General features: G+C 45.1%; 1 protein-coding gene across 1 annotated transcript in view; it reads left to right on the top strand.

Moving 5' to 3' along the window:
• The window catches only part of CERS3 (ceramide synthase 3), a 242,590-nt gene that overhangs the window by 215,120 nt on the left and 7,552 nt on the right, over nt 1–19,918 (top strand). The window contains exons 8-9 of the mRNA XM_069222784.1: nt 4,881–4,987; nt 5,668–5,821. Of these exons, the coding sequence (XP_069078885.1) occupies nt 4,881–4,987; nt 5,668–5,821 (261 nt within the window). The remainder of the gene's footprint in view (nt 1–4,880; nt 4,988–5,667; nt 5,822–19,918) is intronic.

Raw genomic sequence — 19,918 nt, forward strand, 5'->3', positions numbered from 1 at the left:
TTTTGACTATTTTAATGGAAATGTGCTGTATATAAATGGCAGTGCGGTACCACGCGGTGCTTTAGTTACTTTAAAAAACCACCTGCCTCATGTCCATTAAAGCTAGGTAGGTTGCGGAAGTTTATCACGCGGTTCTAAAACGTTTGGGAAGCATTGTAGTAGCTATCAAGCAGTCTTTGGGTAACCTGAGGGACCAATTGCACATATTGACATTTCTTTCAGGGAGCAAGCACCCTGAAGAGAACGGTTCTTGCTTATCTAGCTTGCCTCCTTGCACTTCACAATACGAGAGATTCCTTTCCCTTTCAGCTAGAGCAAGTCCAGGCTTTTTTTTTTTTTTTTAACAACAATTGTGCGAAATGTTTTGGTAAAGTTAAAGCATGGGAACGTCATTCCCAAGAGGTACTCGACGGTGTAACTGCAGGAATTACCTACCCTCTTCCGCCCCCGCTTCAGTTTTCTACATTGTGACTGTGTGCTGCCACGTGAAACTGTATCTCCCGCTGGCATTACTCAGACGCAGTTTTAATTTAGTGAATTAGAATGTTTGATTATTGGAAGACTTTTGATATGGATTTTATGTTCTTGGCCTGGCTCCCCACGTCCTAAAGGTTTATTTATTATGTGTTTTGTCAGTTAGGTACATCGAACAAACTTCTTACAAAACCTCTAAAACATCAAAGTATCCCTTTTCTGCATTTTTTAAATGTTGTGCAACAGTATAGCATACTTTGATGCAATCAAGCCTTCAAAAATGTTTGAGTGCTTCCTGTTGATTTCTTATAGAAAGTATTGATTTAGGTTTAGAAACACAGGAATGTAGAAAGTACTACGAATATGTCTGTAATATAAAGCGAAGCTTGGATATGATCTAGTGTCTAAATTGCAGCTATCAGAACCCAGAAAGTTCGGTTGAAACTGTGGGATCGTGGATCAAGGAACTTTATTTCTCTATGGCTTTCTTCCATAACTGTCCGAGCTGGGAGCAGAAGCGATTACGTTCAGAGTATGCTATACAAATCAAAAAGCATCATTCACTCATCATTCATCTGACTACAATCCTGACTTTTTATACATGCTATTATAGTCATCACAAACTGAAGTGGGATTTTCATTGTTATGTACACAATATAGGGTTCTAACTTGATAAGTACCACGTGTTTTACGCATATGACAAAGAAGGCGGCAACACACCAAAATGCATCTTGTCTGTGGTACCAAACAATTCAACAAACTGACAAATCCATTAGGCTTGCCCTTAGTAAAGTGCAAGTGCAAAGAGACATGCATATGGGCTCATACAAAGCAGGCATACATGCACCCAGCCCACATAAAGCCAACCATTCAAATGGACCAGCACTCATCAAGACACATACTTACACCGACCTACAAACATAGGGGCATCCATGCACAGAGACTAACATATATAGACACACCAATGCCACCCATGCAGCCCATGAGCACCAGTACCCAAAATCATAGCAATGGTCCCTCGCTGCCCGGCTTGTCGTATCTGCCCTGTGCACGCCAAGAGAGTGGGATTGCATCACTGCACATGACAGTCTTCTAAAAATAAAGTCCCGGGCATTAACTGCCCCTGTGCATCCCAGATGGGGCATGGCCAGGCCCTCAATGGGAACACAAGCCACCGTAAACCAGTTTCTGCCTACTTTATTGTAAGAGAATAGCAATATTTTCTCATGTCAGTGACACTGTACTGTGGGAATAACATGGATTTATATATATGTATGTATGTGTTCATGCTTCTCAGCTGCCTTTATTAAGCAGGGGTGTCCTGACAAGTGGTGGGTCGGCATTGACCTGTTTGTACCAGTACAAGTCAGTTTGTGCCTTTTATAGCGGTACTACCATCTTGACCGTGTTTGCCTGCTTCATTCACCAGTGAATCCACACTTCTCGTGTCATTGTCTGCACTAGCTGTGGTAAGAGCTTCGTTTGGCTCCGACAGCCACGGCATGATCTACCAGTAATAGAGAGCTGTGAGTAACAGAGTCTGCGAGGGGCTGAGCTTGACTGCACCTCAGAATTGGTGAGACCCAGACCACGTTAAGATAGTGTCTGCCAGCAACTGAGGTCTGACATTTTGCAGGGGCGACCAGTCAACTTGGGCCCCAGCAAACCAACCTGACCTACATTCAGGAAGGGACCTACAACATGGCTTTGTCACCTGGGGACCGATCCTCGTAGGGGATTGGAGGTGCCACAGGAAGATGGAGGATACTGCATAGCAGAGATGGAGTGGAGAGGGATGATTGCATGACCAGCAGGAGGGGTCACAAGCTTCCAAGGTTGGTAAGGTACATAGATTTTCAGAGCTGCAAACCTTGATAGATGGAGGCAATAGAGGTTGCATTGCACTACAGATAAATGTCATTGTAGTAACAGCAACACCTTACTTAACAGTCACAAGACTAACCACAAGGTCTCCTAAAGAGCAAAAAGTTTGATAATTTTTTATGTACTTTAATGGCTGTACTGGGTTTCTGGGGCAGCCCTGTGACACTCATGTAACAGGTTATTGTTACCTCAGTGGTCCTTATCTGCACGTTACATGTACACCTCTACAGCAAATGTATCAACCCTTTGAGCTATCATACCAATAGGAGTTAAAGTTGAGGCTCTACAGGTAGATATCAGAAGCTTCTAACTTTCCATAAATACAGCTTGATGAGTAGATTGTGGAGGCTCCATATGTGCATTCGGTAAGGAAAGGGAGTAGATGGAAGAATGCCAGGTTGGAATAAAAAGGCCCAGATACAGCTTTTGTTGACACTCTAGTGCTGTCGTAACAACCTTCAATCAGGCCTTTGCGACCACAGCATGCATCTTCTTGGCATCCACCTCTTTTCAGTTCCAGTCCCCAGTGTCTACCCCAGCCCAAGGTAGCCTTTGGTATCTACATTATCTGTTGAGTCCTTTGTAGCATCTAATCCTCCTGCAAGCTACTCAGTACCCCCACTCCAACAACCCATCGTTGCTGTCCATGCCCTCCCACTAGCTCCAACTACTGCAACTGTGACAGTCGCCTTTTCAGTACTCCATTTCTCTTATGTGCCTTTTCCGGTCCTAGCTATTGCTTTTCTTCTTCTGCTATTGCACCATCATTATTCCTTTAAGCGCTCACCTTTTAGTTTGGCAAGTCATGATCACCATCACCATACAGACCACTCTCAAGCTTATAGGTATCAACATATATTTACATACTTTTCTCCTACACCCATGTGCAACCACCGCTACAGGTTTACTTCAACATGGAATGAGCCTGACATGCATGCTGCCAAAACACTTCCCACGTAGGTCACACTCATGCGCTTTCTATATACCCTAGGCTAGCCTTTAATAATGAATGGCTTCATTATGAGTTTGGCGTTCATGAGACTGCCAAACTTGCGGTGGCAGTCGGATGGCCACGGCTTTGGTGGTCCAACCACCAAATTATAACTTTGGCGGTTGGACCACAAAAGCACTGCTGTCCCTGCCGGGAACATAGATCCTGGCGGCTTGACAGTGGTCGGGCTTGCAACCAGTCATGGCGCCACTGAACTCACAGCTGCCTGGCTGACTACAACCCCTCTTTCTGCCAGCCTTTTCATGCCAGGGAGCCTGCTGTAAAAAGGCTGGTTGAAAGGAAGTGCTGGGGGCTGCAGGGGGTGAGCTCCTGCACTGCCTACGACTGTCGTAGGCAGTGCAGGAGTCCCCCTGCCCAGCACTGCCCGAATGTGCAGAGTGCTTTGCAGACATTGCGCATTCCGAGAGAGCTGGCTGGTTAGGATATTGGCCTCGACTTCCCTAAGGGGAAAGCTGCAACATGGTCTACACTTCACACGTTCGCAAAGAATTATTGTGTAGACTTTCATGCCCGCCAGGAGGTATAGGTTGGGCATTAAAACCTTGTTCCAAATATCTTTCCGGTCTTCTCACAAACCCAACTTTCAGGAGAAAGGCACTGCTTTTCAAACTGTGCAAAGCACGTGACCTACAACATCATATGCTTTAAACCGCAAATGTTACTTCCCTCTAAGAATTCCTGCTTCGTAAAGGCCCACATGGCTCCTCTTGCGTTCTGGAGGGGAAAAAGAAGATAAGGTGGAATCTATGTTCTGGTTAAGTGGGTTTTTGGGAGGGATCACAAGTCACCTCGAAATAGAAATCTCCACTTAGAACAAAAAGAACTTGCAAATTTTTCATCCAACACTAGGTGCCAGGAGTGGGCAAAGCGTGTGAATATATTGCACTTCAAGCAAAAATCGACTGTTCTAGGTAACATTTTACCTTTTTCACAGGCCCACTGGTACCCTTTTCTGATCGAAGGCATTCCTAAACACGTTGAGGCAGACTGGTTAGAGAGAAAGCAGCAATGGATCCGCCAAGAGATTTGCTTGCAGAGAGAAATTTTTGTTTAAAGTTGTCCCTTATACACAGCTCATGCAGATCAGTCGCTGCCTGTATAATTGACAAGTATTTTTTAGTTTTCATGTTTAGAAATCTCCTGTTTTACCACTAATTCCCTTGAAGTGTGCTATTGCTATTATTTTTGCCTCCTGAAAGCCTTACTGACTAGTGGATGAATGATATTTTGCGGAAGAGTTGGATGGAATAGGAAGAAGCATGGTCTTATACTCTAAAAAGACATCCAAGTATATCAAAAGGAAAATAAAATGTCAACAGGAGTGTGTGGGGGGAAGGGGGTAGTGGATGTTTCCCTTTGCTCTGTCTGCCGAGCTTTAAAATAAACCCATGATGCATCGTCTGATATGGATAATTCTGATCTAATGGGATTGTTTTTTTGTTTTTTTTAATATTAAATGCATCATTAGGCAGGCATATTTAAAGTGTTTCTGTTTTGTGTTTTCGCGCAGGCTGCCAAAATGTGTAGTTATGCCGGCTGGAAGACCTCCTGCAATGTTCTATTCGTCATCTTTGCTATTATGTTCATCATCACACGACTTATCATTTTTCCTGGCTGGTGAGTGTAAGCGACTGATTTATATGTGATGCTGTAAGCCACTAAAGTAACAGGCCTTGCTCTTCTGAGACTGAATGTCGTTACCTTAATGGAGACGCTTTGGCTGTGGTTTTAAATATTAATCTTGTCCTGGCTGGGACTGATAACCTAATTAGCACTTAAATCCTCCCCGTATGTTCTACCCTTGCTCACATAGGCCCTCATGACTAGGGCCTTGGAAATGGGCCATTATGACTCCATCAGTGGAATTGCCGATAAAGGAGGTGCTGGTAATTCCTTGGCCATGCAAAATGACCCATTGCATGTTTGATCATGGGGGTCCACTAACAAATGAGGAATTACTGAAGGAAACAGTAGGTCCACGTGACATTCCCCATTAATTCCTCAGAATGGCCTGGACTTTCACCTGGATTTTCAGGAACCAAAAACTCAGGTCTCCATACAGATGGGGTTGCTAACTTATGTTACCGGTCCCTTTAGAATTAAGTGGCCACTTATAATAAGGGCCATAGCATTCCATCATGTTACTTCTCTTGAAAAGCAGTCCCCTCCCCACAACTTAATGGCTGTAGAGAGAACCTGCCTACAAATACGTTTGTTGAAACTGCTTTGATTGACAGTTTAAGGTTAGTAGTTACCTGGGAGTTTCAATATTTTTCCACTGTTTTTTTGTCTTCTAGGATTATCTACGCCACAGTGGTGTACCCGCTGTATATTTGCCCCACTTTCTTCCTGTATTACTTCTTCAATATGATCATGTTCACCCTTCAGACGCTGCACATCTACTGGAGTTACCTCATCTTCAAAATGGTTAAGAAAGTGCTTACTGGAAACGTAAGTACATACTGCATGTTCTCGAGCCTGGCCCCTGAGCAGATAAAGGAAGCCCTTAGTTGCAGGCGCAGGGCATGGTCTCCACTGCCATCCTGTTGTACTGACACTGTTCAGAAAGGGGCCAGCTTTGGCTCTGATTTTCTCGTACCAAAGGAAAGATGATGTTAAAATCTGAAGTGCAAAATACACAAATTATTTGCATGTGCAGTTGCTATTCTTTTAGGGGTTGCGTTAGCCAAGATCTTTTAATTTGACTAAAATTGTATACATGCATCCCTAGGGGCTTTTAGTAAGCCCCTGTCTTCAACTGATCTGTTGTTGTCATTCATATTCTGTTCCTCCTATTACAGCATGGGACACTGCTTCAGCTATTGTCTAACTTCACTTCAATCGACAGTATTATGCTTATTGTTTCTCCCACAACAGAAAAGTATTTAAAAAACCATGACAAACCAAGTGTAACAAAACCCAAAAGCTCACGGCCAAACTGGCTTTGCCAATGGTTGTTAACTCTGGTTTTAAAGTGAGCCTGTATTCAAGAAATGGCAAGTGAATTTTCTGTTGTCTCAAAACAGCACTTTGGAAGTGCAGTTTTGTTTGGCACCTGAAGATGTAGCTGAAGAAATAGCTTAGCAGTTTCTGGCAGTTTCTAATAAATGTTACACTGCTGGGAACCATACCATGACCAGGAGCCTTGTTTGGCACAAGCAGAAGGGATACTTGATCGCAAATGTGACATATGTCCAGACTGTTGTACTACACGTGTATTAAAGCAAAGGCGGAGCCAACAGAATTATGAGATTTTGCGGCTGCTGCCTTTTCCTCGCATAATTATGTATTTAGCACATTTTCCACATAATCGATCATCTACATAGTCTGCAAATTTTAACACAATATTTGTTTGTAGCGCAAATGGATCAAAGTTACTAAAAGCATAGCAGCACATACTGTTGCGCCGTTTAAGACACTTATCAAAAGTTGACTAGTCTATTTTCTGTTCCTTACTGTGAATTTGGGTGTACTAATGAGGTTAAACCTTTAAGGTTGCGTTAACCTATTGAAAATGACAAAATAAGGTAGTAATACTGTCACAAAAATAGGCCACATTATGCTGCATAATTTGCGCTTTCTTGCCACATACAATAGTCCACTCTGCTGCATAGTTTGGTCCTCCCCACCGCATAATTCCAGTGGGCCTAATTATAGCTTATGTCACTAGTAATACTCAGGACAGAAGATCCTTAATGTTTTGACAAAGTGTCCCATCTATCAAACTCTAATTAAGGCTCAGTCTTCTCTGTGATGGGTAACACGCATCAAATAGCCTAAAGTGTAATGCTGAAGACAAGCCTATTTTCTCCTGGCATGCCACACAAGCATGCCACATGTAGGTAATTTTGAAGTTGACAAGCTGTCTGAAAGATGGTACTATTCATCTCTCAATTTTAATGCACTGAACGAAATGATGTTTAATAGGAATTGCTCTGTAAAACACATCATAATAGCCTAAGATTTAAAGTCCCGACTGCCTCTTTTTGGGACATGGTAATCCTTCTTCATGCCTTGGCTGTTCGAGGGTATTAAAGAATAAGGTCCTGATTTAAATTTCAGCAGGCGGATTACTCCGTGTCAACGGTGACAGATATCCCGTCCGCAGCAATATAAATCCCATTATTTCCTATGAGATTTAGTTTTCGGCAGACGGGATATCAGTCACCGTTGTGACTGAGTAACCCGTCTTCTGAAATCAAAATGAGGTCCTAAGTTACTTACTTTCAGTAATGCTGTTTCTGGTGGATACTCTTTTCTAACCACAAATACCTATGTTAAAATACCCAACAGGTGTCAGACTAGATCTGAAAACGTTTTCCAGCAGGGGCACAATGTGGATTTGCACTGGCTCTGTATCGGCCCAGAGGTGATGGAGTGGGGCTGCATACAAGCACCATACGTGCGTGCTGATGTCAGATTCTTGCTTATTTCTTCCGCAGCCCCCATAGAATGGATAATTGTTGGTACCAGTGCACAGATTCCTAACCAGGAACTATTTTAGATGTTAAAAAAAAGTCACTCCACAGAATGGGGAGGTGAGAGAGCAGTGAGGAATCTGTGGTTAGAGTATCCACCAGAAAGAGCATTGCCAAAGTGAAGTAACTTGTTCTGATGGATACTTCTAACCGCAGATTCCTCTCCTTAAATAGATACCAAAGCAGTACCTTCCCAGGTGGAGGAACTATGGAGTGGGCTCGTACCAAAAAGCCTTGTAGGTCCAAGTGGACGAAATTTCCTTCCTGCCAAGCCTGCCTGTCAAGGCAGCAGTGTTTTTAGAGTGTGTGCACTGCCACCCATGTCGCACCCTGACATATCAAGAACAGGCATGCAGTGTGCCAACACAGTGGTAGCTGCCTTGTCCCTACTGAACTGGGCTTTCAGACCTTCTGTAGGCTGTTTCTTCGGTAGTGTATAGCAAATCTCGATGAAGAGGACAATCTACCTCCGCAGGGGACTCTTCTGCACAGCCTTCTCTTTTTTGCTGCAGAAAACCCCACAAAAAGTAATTTGTTCCCATGGTATTCCTTGGTTCAATCAGTATAAGAGCTTAAAGCACTTTTGGGGTGTAGCTGATAAAGCCTCTGGATAACTGGGGGTTTAAGAGGTTGCTAGATAGTGCATTAAGTTTACATCAAGCTGAAGTAATCGCAATGTGGAAGTCAGGAGACGCAATCAGCAGCTTTACATTGGCTCTTACAGTGTGCCCATGAGAATCATCAAGACCAAGTTGAGGTTCGACTGTGGCATCACAAACGATTTGGGAGGAAACTTATGTCAAACCTTTTACAAATCTAACCACAACAAGTGATTTAAATAAAGACGGTTTGTCCGGCAAATGTAGAAAAGACAAAAGGGCAGACAATTAACTTTTTATAGTGACCACTGTAAGGCCTTGCATGCCCAAATATGAAACAACAAAAGAGCATCCAACAGCTTTGTAAAGGGTTAGCCTTGTGGACACCACACTAGGCTTAAAATTTTCCCTGGTGCCTGGTGTAAGTAGACTTTGTGGAAAGGCACCTAGTGGCAAAGATGACATCCACCACTTGAAATGGCAGATCAAATGCATTCAACTGCTGCTGCTCAATCTTCACGCAGGGAGGTGTAGATTGCACAGAATGTGGTGAAAGACTGCACTGCTGCTGTGACAAAGGGCCCTCCCAAAGTGTAAGTCTGATCAAAGGGCAGATGCTGATGCCAAGAAGGTCTGGGCACCTCACTCTGTCATGGGTCCATTTGTAGTTAGTCACTTGGGCACAGTGATATATTAGCTTAGGCTTGCGGCCTGTGCCCTTTTATTTAGTTATTATGCTCTGTATCCCTGTATTCATTTTTAGTCATGTTTGCTTCTTATTGGATTTTTGCTTCTTATAATTGCATTGTTTTAATTTCATTATCAGCTGCTATTCTGCGAAAGCTTCATTATCAGTGCTATGGTTGACATACTTTGCATCATGTTCTTGTCCTCGGATTTACAAGCACGGAATGCAAGCACACACAATAATATTTTATATTACTGGCCCCAAGACTGTGTAAACAATCCAGCACTTAGGTACATGCCTGCGTCAGGCTTCTGTGTATGAGCATAAACATGTCCCCTAAAAAACATCTTGTAGGACAAAGAGAATTAGAGGGAATTTCAGCCAAAATTTCCATCCATGCTGCATGCCGGTTTCCGGTCGACCTCAGCATTTGTGTCTCCACGGATCCTGAACTGGAGACTGACAGCCTGACCTTCTGCCAAGGTAACCGGGCTGGGGTGTGCTTCTCATGGTGCTGCTTCTCATGGACACTGTACAAACAGATTTGGTTTGCATCTCCATGCTCTCGCTAAAGGATAGAGATTAGGCTTTTAGGTAGGAACTGTGTACTCACATTATGACAATATGTTGGGGTTGTTCATATTACACCTCTAATTTTCACAATCCTGATTTTGTTATTCCTTGTCATCATAATCATTATAGCTCAGGTATTTTATGGTAGATTGCAGTCTTTTCAATAAATGTATTTAAAACTGTCCTGCATCTCTTTTCATGCCTATGTGTGTGTATGAGACTTGTATGTGGAGAGAAAGGGTATGGCTTGTTTCACCTTGAATTCCCTGAGGGGTCTTCAGAGCTCCATGCAAGGCTGCTGCAAATCACTTTTACCAGTTGGGTCTTGGTGAGGTGCTGCTAAAGAGCCGGGAGAGTTGGGCTGACAGCTGCCGACTGGTGTAGGAGTGACTCAGTCACCTACAACGCAGAGGTGCTGCTGCCCCAAATCCAGCAGTCTTTGTTATAATGTGACAGTCCATATAAAATGGCAGCATCAACAATGGTATAGGCACTCATTTTCCGAGTCTCCTGAGTATCTCTGTCTCAGGCACACTAAAGGTACCCTAAGTACTGTTACACAGAGATGTCTGTGGTCTTAGGGGCAGTCTTCAGCCAAAAAGGGAGCCCCTATCTAAGCTGTAGGTTATTCAAGCTTGAACAATAAAAGGATTTCATTCTTCCATTGGTGTTTCCGACCCTAGCACCTATTCTTTATCAGGGATAACTGCAGACAGCCGCTCACGCACTTTCGTTTAGCCCTTGGCTTAACAGAAGAGGGCGGGATGTCACATTCATCGAGGAAGCCCACAACGTATATAGGACAGAAATATTCTACTCCTGGGTCAACTTTACTGAAGCAAATACACATACATTCCATGCATACACATAGCAAACGTTTGCAACAGTACTGAGCTTACCAGTACTTAGAAATACCTCTCTTATCAGGAACATCAAAACCTGTTCCATGTCACCCTTTCACATGTAATACAGCCCGTGAAATTAGGTCCTTTAAGCAATGATGGACCAACGTGGCCGAAACTTCGCACATAAATACCACATCCCAATGTGCATGCTATGCTAGTACCTGATGTACGCACACTTTACAATGAGCTAGTAGCAATATATAGAAGAGTAATACAATTTGTGATGCGGACTTTGAACACCACCTCAACAAGGGCTGCTCCAGCTGCTAATCAATTGCCCGTTCTGGGAATTAATCCACAAACATTCCACTCAATAATGGGAAAGCACCCACAGAGCGGGAATAGATTCCGTTCTTGAGTGCACAAAGAGAAATCAGCTGGAAGCAGTGTTTCCCCACACAGGACCCCAGGAAAAACCTAGAATTCTCACAATGTGCTTGCCGTTTGGCATTGTCCCTTCAATAGAGTACTGTAACACTTGGGGTTCAGTCTTTGCCGCAATTCACAGTACCATGCATGGTACTCCAACACTTGGCAAATTACCAGAAGTGTTACAATTCAAAATGAACAAGGGGCCACCCCAGCCCCGGGTTTGGGGATGAAACTGATGCTCAATTTTGACAAAGTATCCTCAATTATTTTAAGTAATATTAAAGGGGAAGCAGCAGCATTGGCCATTTGCCATCAGCTCCAATAGGCTTCTCAGCAGGAACAGGAGTGCGAGCTGCCAAAGATTATTTTCGACACCTATAGTAGTATAGGACAAGATAGTTTGGGGGCCAGACCAACTAAACCACAACTACAAAATACCAACCCTAAGGAGGGTACTAAACAAGCTCAAGAGGGTTCCAAAAAAAACTTAACCAAGACAAAGACAGAAGAAATCAGAGAGGAGAATCTCCACAGTTGGAGACGCCTGAAAGAAAATATAATCTCCATAATAAACTTAAACTCCTGATAGATACCAATATATTGATACACATCCCCTTTGTTCCTTTCAGGACACAGCGGATAAACTGAGTGGGTCAGCCTGAAACGCGAAGTGACTACACAAAGCCGAAGAAGGATTTAAAAGAATCCTCAGAAGCTTATGGTTAAAAAAAAAAAAAAAAAAGACAAATCCCCTCAACAAAAACCCCAATCTAAAAAGGAAAAAGATGGCTTCAATTTCAATCAAAAATGCCATCCATGCTGAGAACGTTGTTGAACAGGATGTGGGCAGTGACTCTGCTAGATGGTGTGGCAGAGGTCACGATTTGCTGCCAGAATCTTATAGATCATCTGGATGAGACAGCAACTAAAGACTTTCTCGTCATCAAGACAGTGGACAGGTGCGTCTCCCCACCCGACCGGGTTTATGAATTAAATATCCAGATTGAGTGAGACATAGAGCACACTATTGAAGTAATATTTTGGGAAAATGTTAACTGTGAAATTCTATTGGCAGAAAAAGAATGGCCACCTGAATTTGTCAGCAAACTCCCACATGGGGAAGATGTCATTCTTTCTCAGTTCTGGTTCCAGACGTTGTAAAGGAACCCTATGCCGCCGACTGGGCTCTTGCACAGGCTCCCGTGCCGTACCGCAACCACGTGGAGTGGGATAAAGAATTCCCCTACCGTGTAATACAAATTAGATCTTTAACACTCTCTCAACTTCAATATCCTATTAAACACAAGGCTACAGCTCCTGTGAGAGAGGTTCTCTCACAACTTGAGTACCAGGGAGTAATTGAGCTGTGTCTCTCTGCAGTGAATAACCGTTATTCCCCATTGCAAAACCAGATCACTCCTTTCGACTAGTCCATATATTACAGACACTTAAATGGTCACACATGCAACAGTGAAATACAAAATGCACACAACACAGCACTCATTAATAACATAGTGTGCAGAAAAATACAAAACCACTTCGATATCTCCAATGGTTTTTTCTGCCAAAATCTAGCGCCTTAAAGTTGGGATCTTAGTGCCTTTCGCTCATTAGGCTTGCAGTGGTGCTTTTGTAGATTACCTCAAAGGTATAAGAACAGCCCTGGATTGTTTTCGGTCAAAGTAACATCAATACTACATGAGATTGATCCTGAGGAGTTGTCTCACGTGGGTGATATTTATCTCACAGATGACGACCTCAACATACATCTGGCCAGGGTGGATCGAATTCTGTTAGGATTCACAGCCCAGGCCTACAAATTCAATTTCAAGAAAAATAAAATTGCTTTCTTAAGTGTCCTATTTTTGGGATACAAATTATCAGCTGAAGGCAAGAGCTTTCTAAAAAAAACTCAATCCAGAGCCACTAGGAGGACCTGGGCTTGGACGCTCCTGATCTGTTTCATAATTCTGGGCTCAAGAGATAATGGGTGCAGTATCCCTTGTGCAATTCCAGCTGGCATGCATCCCCTAGTGAGGGTTCTTTTAGAAACTCCAATATTCAAAACCCTTGATACTGTGCATTCTTAACAGTGGCGAAAAGATCTAGCCAGGGGTCACCCCACAGTCAGAAGATGGTCTGCACCACCTCTAGATGTAGACACCAGTCATGATATGCCAGACACCATCCACTTATTTTGTCCATTCTGGCGTCTAAGGATCCTGCCAGTTGGTTTGTGACTATGGAAATGCTCTGACACTCCAACCGAATCCAGTGGTGCAGTGAATCCTGGCACAGGACCCCATTCCGTCCTGCTTGTTGCAATAGCACATGCAATGGTATTGCCCATAAGAACCTACACCAGTCTCCCCTTGCTGGATGGCAGAAAAGCCTTCAGTGCCCGTGGAATGGCCCGCAACCCAAACAGACTGATGTGGAGTCGGGCTTCTGTCGTAGACCAGAGTCCTCTGATCGCCACTTCCTCCAGATGACCTCCCGAACCCAGTAGTGGTGCTTCCATCTTCACTGTCAGCACTGGATGGGGGAGGGAAAGAGGTTTGCTGCTGCATCAGCTAATTTTGAGCAGCTACCAGTGTAAATTGTGAGTCATCTCCCCTGACATCTGAATGGCATCCAATAGATGTCGTCATTGCTGGGCCCACTGAAACTTTAGGTTCAGTTGTAGAAACAGCAAGTGCCACCTGCCATAGTTAACCAGGAAGTTGTAGGAGCCCATGAAGCCAAGAATCCTCAGCGCTGTTCTGTCCAAGATCCAGGACTGAGGCTGAAACATCAGGATCATAACTCGAATGTCCTGGACTCACTGCAATGGAGGGAAGGCCTTGAACTACACTGCATTCAGGATAGCTCTAATGAATGGCAGCCTCCTGAAGGAGATAGTCGGGGTAGGAGTGACTTCAGCTCATTGATCGTGAACCCCCACAATGTCGAGGTTAGCTGTTGCCTGGGAGTTATGTGACTCATTGTGGCAAGCCAATCTTCACCAGCCAGTTGTCGAGGCATGGGAAAACTGATGTGCCCATCCGTCAAAGGTGGACTGTGACCAATCACATTTGTGAACATGTGAGGAATGAGGGTGAGGTCGAAGGAAAGCACTACTAACTGATCATGTTTCTGACCAACCTTGAACCCGAGGTAACATTTGTGGTATTGCAGGACAGGTATATGAAAGTACACATTATGCAGTTCCAAGGACACAGCGAGACCCCCCAACTCCAGAGCACCCAAGATCTGGGCTAGTGTGAAGGCATTCAAAGATAAAAGGTCCATTATAGGCCAGAGGCCTCTGTCCTTTTTCAGCTCCATGAAATAATGAGTAACCACCCTCTCAGCTTTCTGAGTCAAAAATCCTCTTGATAGCACCACTGAAGAGTCACATTCACATCTCCTAAAACAGGTGGAGATGTGCTCCTCCTCTGTGGAATGTGGGGGTGACATTTGGTGGAGCAAAAAGAAGGGTAGAGCATAGCCATGCTGAACGATTTGTGTAACTTTTCTGTCAGATATAACCTCGGGGGAAATACTGCCCCTGTGAGATGGGTATGCACTGATATGGGCAAAGTTAAGTGGTTTAGAGGCTGTTGCCGTAGCAGAAGGGGACTTGGAGGACATATGCACCTGCTAGCTTGCACGTTGAGACTCATGTTCACAGCCACAAGAAGACTGGGATGACTGCTTCAGTGGTTGGATTTTGTGGGTCCCTGTTTGTACAGCACACCCGTGGAGTAGCCTCTGAATTTTCTGAACTGATGTTGAAACTACTTGGCAGGGTTGAAGAGACCCAAGAAATGCTCCACGACCCTACTGTCCTTAAAACGTTGCAGGGCAGAATCAGCTCTTCCAACATAAATATGTGAGCCATGAAAGAACACGAGAGGCTTAAACATCTCCAGAACATCCTGTGGAACACATCCACGCGTGGCGATGGAGCCATATGATGATGCCAACCACCCTTTGCAGGCAATCAAAAAAAAAAAAGTAGAAATCCAGCCCCCAATGAATCTGCATATATCAGTGAACAGGATGCCCCTGAGTTCTTGATTGTGCAGATCACCCATAGGAGGACATCCACACAAGCAACAACGGATGCTCCCATCACTTGATAAGTAGTTCTAGAACATAGATATGGCAGGGAAGAGTGTGGAGCAGGCTCCTACTGACACATTGGAAATTCCGTGGGTCTCCTCTCTGTTTGACAGGGACCACTGGGAGGAAACATAGGAGCGGTGAAACAACTCCTGGAGGCCCACAGGAAACTGGGACACAAGCTAGTTACTGAGGTCAAAATCAAGAATGTTGATATCAGATGTGCCCTCGCTGCAGCAGATACTGCATTTGAGGGATCAACATGTGCATCCTCCTCCACAAGCATCTCTGGCTCAGGATACCTGTTTTTTAACTCAAGGTGCAGCAGCACCGCTTGAATGTCCCTTTTTGGTTGTGAGCATCTGTTTGTTCCCCAGCTGAACCAGATACTCAGAAAAATCAAAAAGGACGCGGCCATTGCATAGTCAATGGGTGCGCTGCAGTCCCTCAGTCACAGATAGCTTTCAGAGACAACAAATCAACAAATCAGATGTGATGTTAGCCAACACCAACAACCATTTCAGGACCCCCATCACACCAAAATATTCCAACCAGGGATCTAGAAACATCTCTGTTGATAAGAACTTATTTCACTCCCCCCGCCCCTCAAATCCCAAAAAGGACGGCTCCCTCTCGCTGATCTAGACATCTGGCAACTGAAGAAGTTCAACCTTTCTGAACACTTTCACATGGTTACCATGATGACATCATCCACTGCTTTGCCAAAGTGACTTCCTGTCTGCACTGGATCTTCAACATGCATATCCTTACATCCCAGTCCATCCAGCATATCAACAGTACCTTTGATTCAGACTCACTACAGCTCCAAAGGTATTCAGAAAGTGACTAGCAGTAGTACCAGGGCATCTGCCCAGAAACTGCATACATGTCTTTCCAAACTTGGACGACTGGCTGATCACCAGCAGTAGCACACATTAATTTAGTAGACACACTCAAACAGTAGTGTCCCTATTTTAGAGGCTAGGATTCACCCTTCCTGGCCTCTGTTCTGTCCTCCATAACAGGGAATGCATACCCTAACAAACAGAGGGTAATGGCATTCCAAAAGATGCTGCCTCTTTTTCAGACACTGTGAGCAGTGATAAAACTGTTGGGCATTGCCTCAGTGCATAGTGATTGTGCCATATGCCAAATTACACATGCTCCCACTTCGGGAATACCTCTCAAGGCAATGGACGAAAACAGAAGGGCATTAGGAAGATCTAGTGGCACCTGGACCCGTCAGTACCAGTGGTGTCACATAAAGTACATAGAGCTGCTACACATTAGTCTACTCCTGTGAGCATTCTTCAAACTCATCCAGGGTAAAACAGTCCTAATACAGATGGAAAACATGACAGCCATGTGCTCCATCCAAAGGCAGGGGATAATCGGGTTCCTCCAGCTCCCTGCAGTGGCTCAAGGCAAGACAACCTGCATTAACATTCACCTGTTGACAGTGCATTTGCCAGGATTGGAGAGCAACTTTATGCACCTGCTCAGTAGGACGCATCAACAGGTCCATTAGTGGAAACTCCAACCCCACATCCTACAGAAGTACTTTCAGTAATGTAGGATGTAGGAGGCCGGCTCGGTTTATGGTGTACACCTATGGTGTGGCACCCTATACTGAATCCAGGCAACCCTTAGTAATAGTGAATAGGTATCCAGATAGCAAAAGCTGTCCAGGGGTAGCTGAGGCAAGCAGCTGAACCTTATCCAGGAGGACTATAAAGCACTTGTAATACCACAGTAGTCAGACAGTAACTCACTCACTAGAAAGAAGTACATGTGTTGCAAAAATAAAGTTACTTTATTACAGCACTACTATTAAGCTAGCATTGGTCTATCTCCCTTTTGAGATATACACACATAATATATACACAAATTACCAACAGGAATAGCATAAATTATACAGACCTGGAGGAGTTGAAAAGGAAGGGGACAGAGTCCAGCACCCTTGGAGGTGCCTAGATGGTGCAGATGACAATGCCTACCCTCCTAGAGGTGAAGTTCCTGCAAGAAGTCCAGCTGCGGGGTCCAGGAGCTGCAAAAGATTCCAGGAGTCACCTACGAGCTGTCCCTCGATAGTCGCTGGATTGCGGGAGGGTCAATGACCAGCCAGGTCACCAACAAGCATTGGCAAATGCATGCGGGAGCTGAAGAATTATTTGCAAAGTTTTGGAGACCAGCAAGGTCCAGGAGACTCTACCCTGGAGGGGGAGTCAGGACTGGCCCTAAGCACACAGGAAGGCAAGCAGAAGTCAATGGAGCCCCCAAGAGTGACCCACAGGCATGGACACAGGGAGTCACAAGGACGCCTCACCAGCACAAGAAAACATACGTCCCACTGGAATCGGTGTAGTTGCATGATTCCAACATGTTTGATACCAAACATGCCTAGTTTCAGAGAAGTCATTATGTAATTGAACCACTCATGTTGACCAGTGTCCACTACATACCTTAAGATGGCTTGCCTGCACTTAGAGTCCAGGAATGGGCCTGGGGGGCTGTAGGGGTATCCTGCTCATGCAGGGGTACCCTCACACCTAGAGACATGCACCCTGCCTTTGGGCTGAAGGACCTACTAAAATTGCGACTTCTAGGACATAAGTGCAGTGACCAGGCTCTGTGTTGAAAGGGTGCATGCACCATTTCACACAGGCTGCAATGGCAGGCCTGCAGACACAGTTTGCATGGGCTCCCATGGTTGGCACAATATATGCTGCAGCCCATGGGAGACCCCTGGTGGATTACTTGGGTCCAGTCGTTCCTGACCTTCTTCAGTACTTTAGGCAGTAGATAAATCGATGGGAAGGCATACAATGGTTCCATGCTCCACACTAGGAGAAATGCGTCGGAGAGTGCTGTCCTGGGAACTCCAAAGCGGACAAATGCTGACATTGCGCTTTCTAGGTGGTGACTAAGAGATCAAGCCAAGGTTCTCCACATTCACAGAAGAGACCTTCAGCCACCGGGAATAGCTGCCATTCGTGATCTGATCTGGCAATTATATATCACCCTGGTGGTTCACCACCAGGAAAATCCCCTGGTGACACTGGATCCACAACTCCACTTCGACCTACTTGTTGCAGAACCACATGGTGATGGTGTTGGCCTTGAGCACCTGCACTAGCCTCCCTTTTTATGGATGACAGACAGGCTTTGAACACCAAAAGGATAGTCCGTAACTCCAGGAGGTTGGTGTGAACCTGGGCCTCTGCCAGAGATCGAAGGTTCCTGATCTCATCCTCTCATAGATGGCCCCCCAAACAAGAGCGATTCAAAGGTCACCACTGTTAGTGCTGGGTGGAGTAGGGAGAAGGGTCTGCCATAGACTCAATTTAGTTCAGCAGCCACCACTGCAGATTTTCTGCAGTTTCCTCTGAAATTTGGACATAGTGGGACAGATCACCCTGTTGCTGTCCCCATTGGGTCTTCAGATCCCACTGCAGAGCCCACATATGCCATCTAGCAGGCTTTACTGGCAGGATGGCTGGAGCCTCCAACAGCCTTAGAGTCGTTCTCACTGAGATCCACGACAGAGGCTCAAACTTCGGCATCATAGCCTAAATGTCCTGGACTCTTGACACCAGGGGAAGCTAACTAACTGCATTATGTCTAGAATAACCCCAATGAGGAAGAGCATCTGCGAAGGAGTCAGGTATGACTTCGACATGTTAATAATGAGCCTCACTAATGTTAAGAGGTTCGCTGTAGTCTGGAGGTGGGAGATAATGGGAGGGCATAATCCAGATGAACAAATTGCAGGGCTCACTTGTTTGAAATGGTTGCTTGGCACCCTTGATTGAAATGCTGGACATTGCCCCCGACAGGGAGGCTGTGTGTCTGGAAGGACACACTAAAAAAGGTTTAGTGTCTGCGCCAACTGCAGGGGCTGGAGATTGAGCTGCTCACTGCCCCAGTTTGTCTGTGAGTACCTCGGGCACAAAGGCTGTAGGGGCTGCTAGGCTGGCTGCATGGGTGGGTGCTGGTAGCACTTAAAGCCCCTATTATAATAGCCACAGAGGGGTGAAAGTGCTCGCGAAATTGGCACGGTGGAGCAGACAGGCCCAAAGAGGGGTGGCCTGCTGTCTTTAAAGCGCTCAAGGGCTGAGTCTGCATTTTTGATGCAGAGCATATCCATTAGGGTTAATTGGACATCCCTTGGAGAAGCCTCATGTCTCTTGTGTCATACTGGTACCAGTTATCTGATGAAGGCAATCTGTAGTATCTAACTCGAGGCAAATCATTGACAGCCTGATTGACTTGCCTATGGGGAGGGCACAAGTCCTTTGGTATCGCAGGTACCACCTGAGCGACAGCGTCTCAAACGGCATGTAAATATCCGCCCAAAAGCCCAGCTCACATTGACAGACCTAAATGCTAGACTGGTGGAGATAAACATGCATTTCCCAAAGGTTTTCAGGCACTTGGACTCTCTAGGGAGTGGTAAGAAAGGCATTTGAGTTGACCCTACTCGTGGATGCTTGCACCACTAAGCTTTCGGGAGTCAGTTGCTGCTTTAGGAAAGTCAGGCCACGCAGGGCAGTGGTGTCTTTCTATCTGCCTATTTACCAGCGGTCCAGAACATGGCTTTGCTCCTGTCCTAAGAAGGGTGTCTGTGAGGGCCTCATTAAAAGTCAACAGGTCCTGGTGGTTCCTTGAGGCCCAAAAGTGCGCCAGATGAAACCGACAGCATGCCAGATAGGTGCGGCATAGCTCTGCAGAACTGGTGAATTTGCTGCGGTGTCACCAAAGGATTAGGAAACCCAGGTTGCTCCGCAATGAGATTCGGAATCTACTCCAAATGAGTTTGGGAACAA

Source organism: Pleurodeles waltl, chromosome 3_1 (assembly GCF_031143425.1).
Source record: "Pleurodeles waltl isolate 20211129_DDA chromosome 3_1, aPleWal1.hap1.20221129, whole genome shotgun sequence".
NCBI classification, from domain to species: Eukaryota; Metazoa; Chordata; class Amphibia; order Caudata; family Salamandridae; genus Pleurodeles; species Pleurodeles waltl.